This window comes from Epinephelus fuscoguttatus, linkage group LG11, assembly GCF_011397635.1.
Source record: "Epinephelus fuscoguttatus linkage group LG11, E.fuscoguttatus.final_Chr_v1".
Taxonomy (NCBI): Eukaryota; Metazoa; Chordata; class Actinopteri; order Perciformes; family Serranidae; genus Epinephelus; species Epinephelus fuscoguttatus.
This window is the reverse complement of record NC_064762.1, coordinates 6270193-6283935: the sequence shown is the minus strand read 5'-3', so window position 1 is coordinate 6283935 and position 13743 is coordinate 6270193. Positions and strand designations below refer to the sequence as shown.

The 13743-nt window shown below is 42.5% G+C and overlaps 2 protein-coding genes across 2 annotated transcripts in view; one reads left to right on the top strand and one right to left on the bottom strand.

Moving 5' to 3' along the window:
• The window catches only part of LOC125897055 (pleckstrin homology domain interacting protein), a 76437-nt gene that overhangs the window by 18693 nt on the left and 44001 nt on the right, over positions 1–13743 (bottom strand). Inside the window, exons 22-28 of the mRNA XM_049590086.1 lie at positions 12691–12788; positions 12347–12554; positions 11439–11549; positions 11051–11158; positions 6854–6978; positions 1713–1795; positions 1511–1622 (exon numbers count right to left, since the gene is read on the bottom strand). Of these exons, the coding sequence (XP_049446043.1) occupies positions 1511–1622; positions 1713–1795; positions 6854–6978; positions 11051–11158; positions 11439–11549; positions 12347–12554; positions 12691–12788 (845 nt within the window). The remainder of the gene's footprint in view (positions 1–1510; positions 1623–1712; positions 1796–6853; positions 6979–11050; positions 11159–11438; positions 11550–12346; positions 12555–12690; positions 12789–13743) is intronic.
• The window catches only part of agbl5 (AGBL carboxypeptidase 5), a 370120-nt gene that overhangs the window by 347293 nt on the left and 9084 nt on the right, over positions 1–13743 (top strand). The window lies entirely within an intron of this gene.

The following is a 13743-nucleotide window of genomic DNA, read 5'->3' as shown; positions in this document are numbered from 1 at the left end:
GCACAAGTGCCACTGCCTCCCAGCCGAGCAGCAGCACGTCCGTTACAGAGGCTGAATATCCTGTTGTAATAACATTAGCATCACGCTGCCTTTTTTCAACTCTGCGTTACACTGCTCAGACTCAGAGATGATCAAACTTTTGTGTTGATGTGGAAAATATTTGCAGGATTTTGCACACAGAAAACTGATTAGGCATCAATAAGGGATTTGGTAAAGACTCAGGCCGATAGGCAAATTGAACAATGGCATTGGTGTCAATGAAATCCAATCAATTCCCGTCCCTAACAGAAGACAAACTGGTTACAGGGTCAAATATTTGACACTTTCGCAGTAGTCCTTTTGAAAGTCAGTCTCTAAATTCCAAGTCACATTTCTTAAAATTAAAGCTCCGTGATTTAACATAAAACATAGCACTGAGCGATATAACCACTATGTATGGTATATCGATATATCTTCAAGCAAAATATAAATTTAGACAACGCTGTTTATGTCGGGGTCATATAGGGTCAAGTTGCTTTACATAACACACACCAGTGTTCACCTCTCCTCTCTCAAACTCTCTGCAAAGCTCCACCCCTCCAACTCCAAAGTTCTCCGTCAACACTCAGAGAGACACAGAGCTGCTCCTCTGTTTAATCTGTCTGTTCATTACAGTGTGACATTCTTCTTGGTAGTTGTAGTCTATTGTGTGACACTGAGGCAGCGCCTGGATGCAGGTGACAGATGTTTTTAATTGTTTCAGACCTACTTGATACTTTTATACTCACGTTAACATACATTTATATGATTTTCCATTTACATGTTGTGCAGCTGCATATTTTCAAACAGGGAAAAAAATTCCTGACTTTGCATTTTAAGTCTGTTTTTATAAAAGTGCTCGTGACATCTCAAATGAGGCTTTGACTTGCTGCTAAACATTTCGCCAATTTAGTAGAACATACTGAGATATATATTGTGTATCGCCATTCAGCCTGAAAATATAGAGATAATAAATTTCCATCCACACTTGGAGTGTTGTACTACATCAGGTTCATGTCATGTTGGTTCTCTAAGACATTTTCTGGTCTTTTCTCATGACATTAATAGTTTTGTCGTGTCGTTTTAAGAGGTTGAAAACATTTTCTAAGGTAAAATATAAATTGCAGAGTATGTAATTTTGACTGTCATCATCGCCTTGGAAACAGACAATATGACTCTACATCCTTTGACGTTTCCTGGATTCATTTTTTTTCTTGCTGGTTTCATTCCTCTGAAGCTTTTCTGTCCTGTCTGCATCACACACATTATATCTGACTTCATATCTGCGCCCTCTGTGTGTTTACAGTTTATAAAGTGGAGTTATGTTGTCTTGTCATTTGTTGATGCAACTAATGGAGAAATTAGGAACTCTCGGTTTGATGCAGTCTCCTTATTAAAGCAAATACAGCAGATTTATCATGTTAAAATGAGATTGTGCAGAGATTTATAGCCGTGCAGCCCTAAACAGAGTAAACCCAAGCTGTGATCATACCAGACGTTGTAGCACTGAAACAGGCTGTCAGGATACTGAGGCTGGTACGGCTCCTGGCTCTCAATGGTCCCAAACCACCAGGCGTCGTCAATCACTGACCGAAACCTGTCACCTGCACACACACATCACCGTTAGCTCAGATCTTTACAAGAGACGAACAGTTGACTTCACAAAAGGAGCTACAAAGGAAAAACTGGCCGACCTATAGTCCACTGCCTCTTTCTGGCGTTGTCAAACTGTTGCCTCAGAACCAGGAAGTCGATTACATCAGGCATGTCGTGGTATCTACAGCGAAACAGAAACATACACATTAAGTCAAAGACAAAGCAACAACGCACTGAAGGAATGAAATAACAGAATAAGCAGAATAAAATGGATCAAACACATGAAATATGCAGCAGCAGTTTACCATTCAAATAACAGTGTTTGCTTTGTAATGTCAGTCAAGATTACTAAATTAAATGTATTATAGTGTCTGTCTACTGTCTGTCTTAAGATTAAAATTAATTAGGAAAAGAAACATTACACTGAGCAGAAGAGAGGCACCCACATGACTTAGGAGAACAGTTTCAAAATCTGTCTACATTTAAAATCTGCATATTGATGGAAAAAAACAGTGAAAAGGTTTAATTAAATATGTCGTCACATAAAATAAAGTAGAATATGGATCATATACAAGTATTAAAGCTCTGGTCTACGTTTAGAAAGATTGATCATTATTATTAACATCATTTAGATGGTGGTTATGGCCCAATAGTGCTAGCTACACAATGTGAAGAGCAAAAGGAACCAAAAAAATCCATTCTCTCTGGCGGCTGTAGGCCTGCAAAGAAATTGACCAATCACAGCCATCCGGTCTGCATGGGAGTTACTCCTTGCTCAAATTTTCTCTCGCTCTCTCTCTCTCTCTCTCTCTCTCTTACCCTCCGTCCAATCCCCTCGCTCCATTTTGACACTCCTCTGCTCCTCGTCCCGCCTCGTCCCAACCCCCCTCCGCATTTGAAAGTACGAGCGGTTTGTAAGGCCCTGAGCGATTCAGCTACACAAGTTTCGATATGGAAAATAAAGAGAGCGACAGCAGCAAGCGGCCTCTGCTTGCCCCACCGGCAAAAGCTGAAAGGAAGCGTAACGAAGAGGAAATGCGACAAATTGAGGGCTCAAAGTAAAGTAAACATCGGGTCATCCTTTGACTGATGGAGAAAGCTCCGGCAAGATCTGGGCCCGAAAAGTGATGCTGATACAGCGGAATTTTTGTTGAACGGTAATATTTCGTTTTTTTTGTGGATGTTGTGACATAGATAACTGTATGCCAATGCTGGCTTATGACTGTGAAAGCTGCCGTTAGTTTTAGTTTCCGAGGGGAGGGGGACACGAGCTCGGAGGGGAGGGATCATGGAGCACAGAGGGAGGTGTGTGTGTGTGTGTGTGGGGGGAATGCTTTTTTCAAATCTTTCTCATCGTCTTTCTAAACATAGACCATAGCTTTAAGGCATTTTCCTAACACCTTGTTCACACTACGGTTGCAACGGTATGAGATATTTATGGTACGATAACCATCTCAGAAAATATCACGGTTTCACAGTATACTTTGAAACTCGTACACTGCCACAACCCTATCTCACACTACATGACTTCAGCCCTGACAGAGCTCAGTGACAAAAGCCCCAAATCAGAGGCAAGTCAGCGTTGGCTCAGTGTTTGCAATCAGCACCTGAGTACTGTGTTTGAACCGTTCAAAGACGTAAGCTGAGAGGCTCACTGATGCATCAAAGACACTCCCCAGATATCTAGCATGTTAAATATCTGGACTTGTTGGGGACTTTTTCTGCAAGCAGCAGCCAATGAGAGCGCAAGACACGGGCTGAGGTAAGAAACAAGCAATACTGCCGCTGACACTATCAGTATAGTGCCTTTAGAATTAAAACTAACCCTTCAGACATGGTACCTAGACATTGCAAACAGTGGGCCGTTTCCACTGAAGAAGATCCTGGTACTATTTGGGGGGCAGGAACTTTACAGGAACGTCCTCTCGCTCGGCCCTCTCAACTGCTGTGTCTCCACTGAGAGGGCGGAGTAGGAGGAAGGTTCCTGTAAAGTTACCGGGCTCTGGATGTGACGTAATCGTTGCGCGACCATTTTGACCGGGGCAACGTGGCAAAGGAACAAACAAAGAAGAACAACAACTTGCTTTTCTTCTTACGACTCATTTTAAAAATGCAACTCCTCGTCTGCTGAGTTTTAAAAATGCCGTCTATTTTGTTGCTTTCTGTTGACGTCACATCCCGCCCTGAGTATATCCAATCAGGACCAAGTAAACCCCAAGCCCCACCCAGGAGCTTTTCGGGGCTGTTCTGAGTACCTACTCCGAGGCAGGGACTTGTTTAGCCCCTGTAGAAGTTCCAGAACCCTGTCCTTCGGAGGTGGTTCCTGCGGTGGGCCCTGGCCCCTGTAAAATTACCCTGAAGTTCCTGCGGTGAAAACGGGCCTAGTACTTTACTTTCATGTGGGCGGGGTTGTTGTCACTCACTGCTCCATCCAGCACTCACTGTATTTCCTCCTTTATCAGTCTACACCTGGGGCCTGTATCACGAAGCGAGATCAACCTTTCCTGGGTTACCCAGACCTATCCTGGGTTGACTAACCCTAACAATGCCAATCAGGATAATCGGTATCATGACGCTGGATATCAACTCGGTAATTCAACCCCGGGTTGCTTTATCAAGAGCCGTGAACGCACACGCAGTGGACCAATCACAATCATGAGAGAAGCGCAGCGTCACTGAGCGTCGTCACAGAGCGCCATATGTGAGGGGGGAAAAAAAGTATTTCTCGTGAGGATCAGAGATTAACTCTACTAAAATATGAGGAGGAGAAAAGCAACATTAGAGAAAAGGCCAACACCGTGGCAGCTGCAGGAGGAGGAAACATGCGTGGCAACGCATAACGGGATGAATAATGTTTAGTTTTAGTTTAGATTAGTTTATTTGCACATAATGTTAAAAACAGACAGTATAACATTTATAAGATTAAAAAAGAAAAGTGCCGGAGAGGTTAGAAGCCACTAAAAGCTTATCAAAGAAATTCCCCTGTCAAAACATCAATGAAATCACATAATAGAGAAGGAAAAAAACGGGTCAGAAAAGAAGAAATAGAAGAGGAGAGAGGGAAAAATCAAGACAAAACAAGGTAGCAAATAAAATGATGTGTAGGTTAAATTACTCATCACTGGTTCAAGCAGCTACAGTACCTGTACCTGTACATCTGACACCCTTGAATCCCATGAAATCAATGCTGCGCAGATGAATTGTGTGTATTACAATTATCGTCTAACATCATTGCGTCTGATAAACTGGTCTTCTTTGTCATAACGTTATATATGCTACAATAAAGCTTAAAGCTGACGCCACAATTAAATCATATCAACACCAAACTGATAGTCTGAATAAAATCATCCTGATATTGAGCTGTGTTAGAAATTAACAGCTGTGCAGAAATATACCTAGTGTCCCTCTTTAAAAAACAAAAAGGAAAATCCCTCAAACACCATGAAGTGTAGACATGATAGGCTACTTTCCACATTTCCAACAGCAAAGCGTCAATTAGGCCCATTATCTTTAACAGGGATCATTTCCTCCAACAAAACAAAATGGTGCCACTAATTAATGGTGCTATTAAGTGTCCGCAAATGGTCAGTTTCTTTCTTATGAAGGGGTGGGATGAAATTTCGACTTCTTTCCACTCCTTTTTGAACAATCTTTTCATTGTCAGTTGTTGCTTTCTTTTCTTTTTTAATGTTCAAAATAAACTTTCAAATCAAAATCAATCAAATGAATTAAACTTCCCGTCATGACTGGGCTGCATTTCTGTCAGCGGAGTCATTTTTTTCCGAACAGCTGATTGGCCAGTGGGTGGTGCTTTTTATAGGATCAGATTCAACCCTGAACTTACCCTGCTCCAGAGCAGGATAGCCGTTCAGAGTAAGTTACCATGGTGATCTACCCCGATAAGAACTGAACCGGCTTCGTGAGACCGAAAACCCAGGGTTAACCCTGAAGTTACCTCGCTAAGACATTAATCCTGCTTCGTGATACAGGCCCCTGGTTTATCGTCCACAGAACGAGGCTGCACACCGACATTTTCAGAAGAAAACAAAACAGGCTGCAGTGAGAGTCTCTCTCCATGGGATATTTAAATATAGCAGCTTTGTGTATTTAGTCCTTCTCAGGCAAGCTCAGGGGTTTAGTGCTGCTGTAGCCCGCTTCGCAACCCTCCAAGTGAGGATTAGAAGATATGCAGCTCACATAATCCAGTCAAAATTGATACATATTTTTAAACGCCTGAAGATCCACTCATTACTAAAAGTCTGTGTCACAGTGAAATTTAAGGTGTGCTGATGGATTCATGTCGTGCATTGATTAACATTGCAAGTTAACGTTCCACCTTAAAAGTTGCCGGCAGTCGGCCCAGTGAATGAAGTTATTTTTTCTCAGACTCCAGCTGCTGTGAGAGGCAGAAAACACCCTTTCATTTTATAGTTACAGTTTACTAATAAAACTCTCCACAGTCTCAAAACCAGACACAACTCAGCCCTGAGCAGAGTGACCGTCCTCTACTGACCAATCAGACTGCAGTGTTCACAGCTCCACCTTTTAGTACCAGATCTGTGTGCTAGGTACCCCAACAGAGGGGGGACCAAACATGGGGATGGTACGGAACGGTTCCACTGGTACCATCCACAACTTTCACAGTGGAAACAGAAAAAAAAAACGTATCAAACTGAACTGAACTGAACCAGACGGCTTGGTGGAAACATGGCTTTTGAGAGGCAGAGAGACAGTGACAGAAAGAGGGGTAGAGGAGATGGAAGTTGGACTACTGCACAAAATGTTTATCGACCTAATAACTTCACTTTTTGACTTGGGTGTTTTATATATTTTTTTATATATTCTAGTTTCTTAGCTCTCCGACAGTCACAGTGTGAAAACCACAATGACTTAAAGACTCCCTGTTACAACACAGCAAGTTGTGCAGTGTGAAGACTACAGCAATCTGACAACTTTGAAAGTCCTGTAGTGTAAATCATGTCTTTTTTATGTTTGTAAGCCAGGGAGCATCAGTCAGAGTGATGTCGGTTGTTTTGATTAGATATTTCAAAGATTGTAAATTTTCATAAACTGCGATTTTTCTCTTTTTTGTGCATTCAAAGGAATATCAGTCAGACTGGTGGTTTATTCATGTGAAGAATGGCTCTTATCTGCTTTTGCAATTAAACTCTTTTTCTGAGTGAATCATCAGAATGCCACAGACTGTCTGAAGTTCCTGTGGAGACAGAGCGATGCTTACTTCATAGAGAAGGATCCTCCGGTCAGTTTTCCGGTGTCGGGGTCCAGGAAGGAAAGTTTCAGACAGCACAGTGTGGGCAAGCCGACCTCGTACTTGATGCCGACTATCTTCATCAGTTCCTGCTCCTGAACACCACAAAGAGAAGAACAAACAATGCAAATTAATTTTCACTGAGGAAAAGTCAGCCACACACCCTGGAGCCTTTTTAATTTTAAGAACTCTGTCCCCTGTTGTGTTTTCTAATTTTCTCCTTTTTTCTGTGCTTGGGGCGTTTATGAGCTTTATAAAAAGGTAGTGACCAGGTGCCAGACAGTAAACAGCTGGCATGCAGGAGACACAGCGCCAAAAAGACACAAATACCCCTTTTCGTCATGGGCTGGCTTGGTTTGGTTTGGTTTGATTTGGGCCGTCAGCCCAGCACAGCAAGGCTTTGTATCTCCATTACAGCAGGCTTACCCACTTCAAAGTGTGTCTTTAACTGATGATGACTTGTCTCGACTGACGTTTAAAAGCAGCGGGCTGATCCATGGCTAAAGTCCCTGTTATTTTATTATGTATAAACTTAGACTTTTAATGACACCTTTCTCTCCTGCAGACAGAGGTTTGTTTGAGGGGGAGAAGCAGGGTCATCGAGGGCTTGGCTATGGTCTGTGAGACATCACCGCTACCCACTTGAGGACGAGCAGCCCGGCTTTTTGACCTAATCTGGAGAATGTTCTTCTCTAGCACTGCTTGGTGTGGTACAGTGTGTCTGAACTGACAGTGGAAACGCATATTGGCGCAGCATGGCTTCACTCAGTGTGGCCAAAAGTCACGGTGGAAAAAGCTCAAAATATAGTGAGGCAAAATGCCAAACAAGAGTGAATCTAGGGTTGGGTTTTACTTTCACTGGCGAGCATGTTTACGAACAGTAACAGACAGTCCTACATAGTGTACCTTTAATCCTTTAAACCCAGTATAAAGCTATTTCTGTTTTTTAAGCTCAGAGCAGCTCAGTTTTTTTTAGTCATAAATCTACAATAAACATGGTGTTTGTGTTAGGTGCCTGTTCAAGCTTAGAAAGTTTAGAGTGTATAGGGTGTTAGAAAGTTCTGACCGATATATATATGATGCCCGCTCTTGCTCAGTGGTGTCTCATAAGATGTCGCAGTAATTTTCGGGTTGGTAACATTTGTTACACAGATTTAGTACTGAATTTAAACATTTTTTACCACTTAAAAACTGTAAGAAATTTGTTTGCGGATGACACTGTGGCGGTAGGCCTAATCCACAACAACGACGAGACGGCCTATCTGGAGGAGGTGAGGCGCCTGACCCAGTGTTGTCAGAGAAACAATCTCCACCTCAACGTCAGCAAAACTATGGAGATGCTGGTGGACTTCAGGAAGAAGCAGGTGCGGAACTACGCTCCCATAACCATCAATGGGACCCCTGTGGAGAGGGTGGACACATTTATGTGCCTCGGTGTCCAGATCACTGAAGCTCTGACGTGGTCTACCCACCTGGACACCATGAACAAGAAAGCTCAGCAGAGACTGTACCATCTGAGGAGGCTGAAGGAATTCAGAGCATCACAAACAGTCCTGCAGAGCTTCTACTCCTGCACCATAGAAAGCGTTCTGACTGGGAACATCACCTGCATGCAGGGCCGTAAGGCTCTGCAGAAAGTGGTGCGTTCAGCCGAACGTACTAGGGATAGACCGATATGGATTTTTTAGGGCCGATGCCGATACCGATTTTTTTCCATCACCCTTAGCCGATGACCGATTATGGACTGCCGATTTTCTTGAGCCGATATTTGGGGCTGATACTGCTTTTGCTCCCTCAATTTACATAAAAAAAAATGACACAATGATAACAAATATTACAGGTCTCAAGTTTAAAATAAGAAACATTTATTGAACAGTAAAAAATACTAAAACAAGATGGAAAGTTGAGGTAGAACAGGTAGAATATTATTATTATTATTATTATTATTATTATTATTATACATTCAAATAAAAAAGAGTGCTCTTAAATCCTCCAGTAATGTTTTTATAAAATAAACAAATATTTAAGCTGAAGCATAAATAAAACAACAACTACTGTACACAGTAGGGTTCGCTGCATGTGCGCTGCAGGGTCTTCCGGCAACACAGAGCTGCCCATGGATGCCTGTCTGTAAATCATTCCAGGGAAAATGAATCCGCGAACCCACGCGCGCATCGGCCAATGCCGATACAAGTAAAAAAAAACCTCAAATATCGGCCCGATATATCGGCCGGCCGATGTATCCGTCTGTCCTTAGAACGTACCCTAGGGGGGGAACTCCCTGACCTCAAGGCGATCTACACCAAGCGGTGTAAGGACAAAAGCAGCAGAATCCTGAGAGACCCCAGCCACCCAGGCTATGGACTGTTCTCTCTGCTCCGCTCAGGGAAGAGGTACCGCCCACTGATGGCAAAAACGGAGAGGCTCAGGAAGAGTTTCTTCCCCCAGGCCATCTGGTACCTAAATGGAACTGATTAGCACTTTCTGACTATAGCACTTTATATTTACTCTATCCAGTAACCCTATAAAATTCCTGACATCATGATTGTAATATATTGCTTGTGTTTGTACTGTTGTTGTTGGTTGTTTGTGTCAGAGTTGTTGTGTGTTCATACATCACGGAGTTTACATTTCACTACATGGGTTCTATGTATGTGACAAATAAAGCCTAAACTGAACTGAATGCCCTGATGTCTCTACTTTGTGTTTGTAGAGTTTCATGAGGCTGTGATTATCCTAGAGGTTACAAGAGTTCATTTTATACTGTACGATCAAGTTTCCAAAAAATGCTCTTAGTACAATGAAATGAGTGCTATGGGGACTAACATCATCACACATAATTAAAACTGGGCTCATTGAATCCACAAGAGTCTCAGCTTTCCAGTCATTCACCACCCATATGCAATTCTAATGTTGTTTAGGAACACCAGTATGTGGAAATATTCAAATACAAAAGGTGAAAACAGCATGGGACTAACATAAAGTGGGCATGTCTGTGAAGGAGAGACTTGTGGGCACCCACAGAACCCATTATCATTCAGATATCTTAAGTTACGAGGTCGAGAGCTCATGATTGCTAACAAAAAATTCCTTAAGTCTTCTAGTTTGATGTGATACCAGTAAAACTCAGCCGGCTGCAGCCTCTGAAGACAGTAACATCAGCCAAGATAGCCGGCAGTCCTGCAGGTCTGTGAGGGTTAAACATAGTTCAACGCACTCAATTGATAGATTTTCTATTCGCCGAGGTGTACTCTGCTGCACCCTGAGAGAAGCAGTAAGTTCTTCAAGCTGAGCAAAAGTGAAACTGTAGACAGTGCTGCTTTAGTGTTGCCGTGCTTGTTTGTTCAAATTACAATAAAAAATATAGCAGAAAATGCTGCAGTTCAAATGCTACAGGCAACACAATCACACTGATGCACACTGTGCCTGCCATGCACAGAAATCGCTATTCCTGCCTCCACGAATGAAAAAGAAAAAAAGTAAAAATGCAATCCCATAAGCTGTTACTTTAAAGAGTTGAAGTGTCTGATGTTTTTGCTATTCAATATTTTAAAGGCAGTTTCATATACGGGGATGAAACTTTGTACTCTGCAGTGGAAGTATATTTTTAGGACAGAAAAGGGATTTAAGTCCACATGAAAGTGAAACCAGACAGGTGTCGGTGTTGAAAAGGAAACGCAGCCGAGAGGTTTGGGAGCTAAAGAGTGTGTGTGTGTGTGTGTGTGTGTGTGTGTGCGTGTGTGTGCTGAATTGTTAATAACGATGAAACAACAGTGAGTGATTACATCATTGTAGGCTGCAGCTCTATAGAAATTCCCAGGAACTGCTGTGTATTCATATGAAGACTGTGTGTCATATTTTATCACCAGCCTTTACCTCGGAAACATCCTTGAAGGAGAATTATTACTAAAAAAAATACATTTTCCACTGTGATTTTTCCTTTTATGTTCTTAATAATCTGTTATTAATTCAACTGTACAGCTGTAGTTCCTCTGTGTGAAGGCCGTATTGATTTTCCTTACATGGCTCTACTGTGATTTTTATAAAGGGCTTCTCCTCAGCGGTCGTGCGCCCACAGATAAAGAAATCTCTGGATACACTGGGATCTAAAGAGCACTGTCTCTCTTCAGAGAGCCTTAAATCCATCTTTGTCAAACTGTTCCTTACCCGTAGCTCCATCTTGTGCCAGGGCTGCTTCTTAGGATTGATGCTGTAAATCTTTTTTTGTTTGGCCATCTCCACATAGGCTTCGTGGCCCTGTCTGAAGTAGTATACCTGCATGGACACAAATAGTACATCACTTCAAATACACCGCAGAATGCTCAGAGCCGTGTCCTGAACATTTTCTGGTGCATTATGTACATTTCTCTGGAGTTTAACGCAAAACTATAAAACTTGTCTGTGTACTTCTTATTCTCGTGTGTAATGGACACTGCAGCCGCGTGGGGCCGCTGACTTTGGTCTTGCTGCTATAAAAAACACCAGTGTTTTGGTATGAGTGGACATGTGGCGGGTATGTGGTGAGGACATTGCAACAGAAACAGGCGGCGTGTACCTCGTCTCCCATCTGGGGTATGTAAGGACATCTCCGGGGGACCGTGTCTGTGATCCAGGCCGAGGGAAGCCACTCCTCCAGAGTTAGGCCTTGCTCCTGAAGGTCTGTCCTCTGAACGACACACAGCAGAATGAATACTGGATTAGAAGCAGAGCACGGACCTCCGCCAAGATCAAACGGCCCATCTCACAATGTTAATGAAATTAACACGGAAGCTAATTTGTGAATAAGTTCCAGAATTTAATGGGTTCCTCCTCAGCTGATGCTACACCCTTTCATGAAAATCAAGCCAGTAGTTTTTCCCATAATTCTGCTGACAAACAAACCAAACTGAAAACATAACCTCCTTGATGAAGGTTATAACAGTTCTTTTATAAAATGTAGGTTTTGCATTATGCTCCTTTCTGCTCTTCCTAGTAATTAGTTCTACTAATTAGGGCTGCTCCCTAACAGTCAACCAAATGTTAGTCAACCAGAAAGGTTATTAGTCGGCAAGATTAATTTAAAAAACAAAACAAACAAAAAAACAAACAAACAAACATGAAACTCTATCAGGAGCTGCACCTTGTCAAAATAAATCCAAACTTATATGACTGGACCATGTGGGAATTTAATTTGAAAGGACAGACACAGGAAGCGTCCTCGTCAGGTTAATTTCCAGGGCTGGTACCTGTGGTTATTCCACAGACTAGTTAATAACATGTCGGGCAGGAAATCCAAAGTGTGGGATCATTTTGACAAGGTGAAGGACGAACCCAAGGTGATATGTAAACTCATCTTCATTGGTCGACTACAAACATGACGTATCATCTGAAACATGGAAGTAGCTACATGCCCATTAGCCCACAGACGCTGAGCCAGACAGAGGGAATATTATTTTGTCAAAGGTCAAACTACTCATGACAAACCTTCCTTTTCTCCTTTGGCTGCTTCTTCTTTGGTAACGTGCCGTCTTTGTCCGCTTTGTCTTTCTTCCTTTCCTTCTTGCCGTCCCTCTTCTTCTCTCCGTCCTCCTCAGAGCCGCTGCTCTTCTTTTTCACTTTCACACTCTTCTTGGGCGGCTCGAGGTTGATCCCTGCGTCTGCCGTCCAGTCAGAGTAATCGCTGGAGTAGTCGCTGTGAGAGCGTCACAGAGAGAAGATTAAATACACACATGTATCTGCTTATGTTTATGTTTCGATGTGTGTATAGTGTGTGTTTACGTAGGAGACAGCTGATACGATAAATGTGTGACGTAGTGGACGTATCTTACCTTGAGCTACTGTGGTCATCTGGCCAGGGCTCCTTTTGCTCTTCTTCCTTTTCGTCCTCTGAGGAATGCCCGTTGATTTGCCGTACCTCCACCTCTGCCTGAAACACACACAGTGGTCGAATTGAGGGGGGATGCCATCCCCTTTGTTAGAAAATTGACCAAAAAGCATCCACCTTGTTAATCTACAATCTATGTGTGGAGGCACGGACGTAACGAATAACATGTCCCCCGCACTTTTTACAGCCATTACAACCATTCAATTCATTTTTAACATGTGGTAACATGTTTTTCCCGAGCTGTCTTTAAACACACCATGAGTAGACTGTGCCAGGCGGCATACACACGCTGTCGTGTTGTGATCAGAATCAATCATACAGCCACAGAGGAGACGTGTGCTGCTGGACGGTGCTGCTGCGTGTTAACTATATTCAGCAAACCAGCCAGCAAGAAGCAAAAACCTTGCACAGTTTCTTCCAAACAAACCGTGTAAGTTGAGTAATGCTGTTGCATGTAGATAATGTTAGCTAAATGATGACTCATTAAAAGAGGCCAATATATCAAGTTAAGATAGTTAACAAGAATACTAATGTTATTGTTTCCTATGTTAAATCGCTTGCTAGCTAGTGTCATGCTAGGTATAAACCCACTTCTCCTTAATTTCTGCACAGAACGTGTGCTCACTATTGCTTTGCACATATTTTTTTAATCTTTATTGCCACAATATAAAGAGCAGGGTCAGGGAGGAGACAGTGGACCAGAGGCCAGCAAGGATGATCATGCAGGGTCTTCACGGGTGAGGAGAGATTATAACTGGCAGAGAGAAAACATCTATAGCATTAAAGTGACTTTGAGGTTAATTTCCACAGCTCTGTCACCACTACTATTCTTAATTCTATTTCTAAATTTTGCTTTGCACATTTATTATCTATATCATTGCAATAGATAGAAGAGGGGCAGAGAGAAACCAGGCAGGTATCAGGACAGGGACCTGACAGCAGCAACAATTATCAGCCCAAAGCTCAAGGTAAGGAGAAATTATAACTGGCTAAGGAA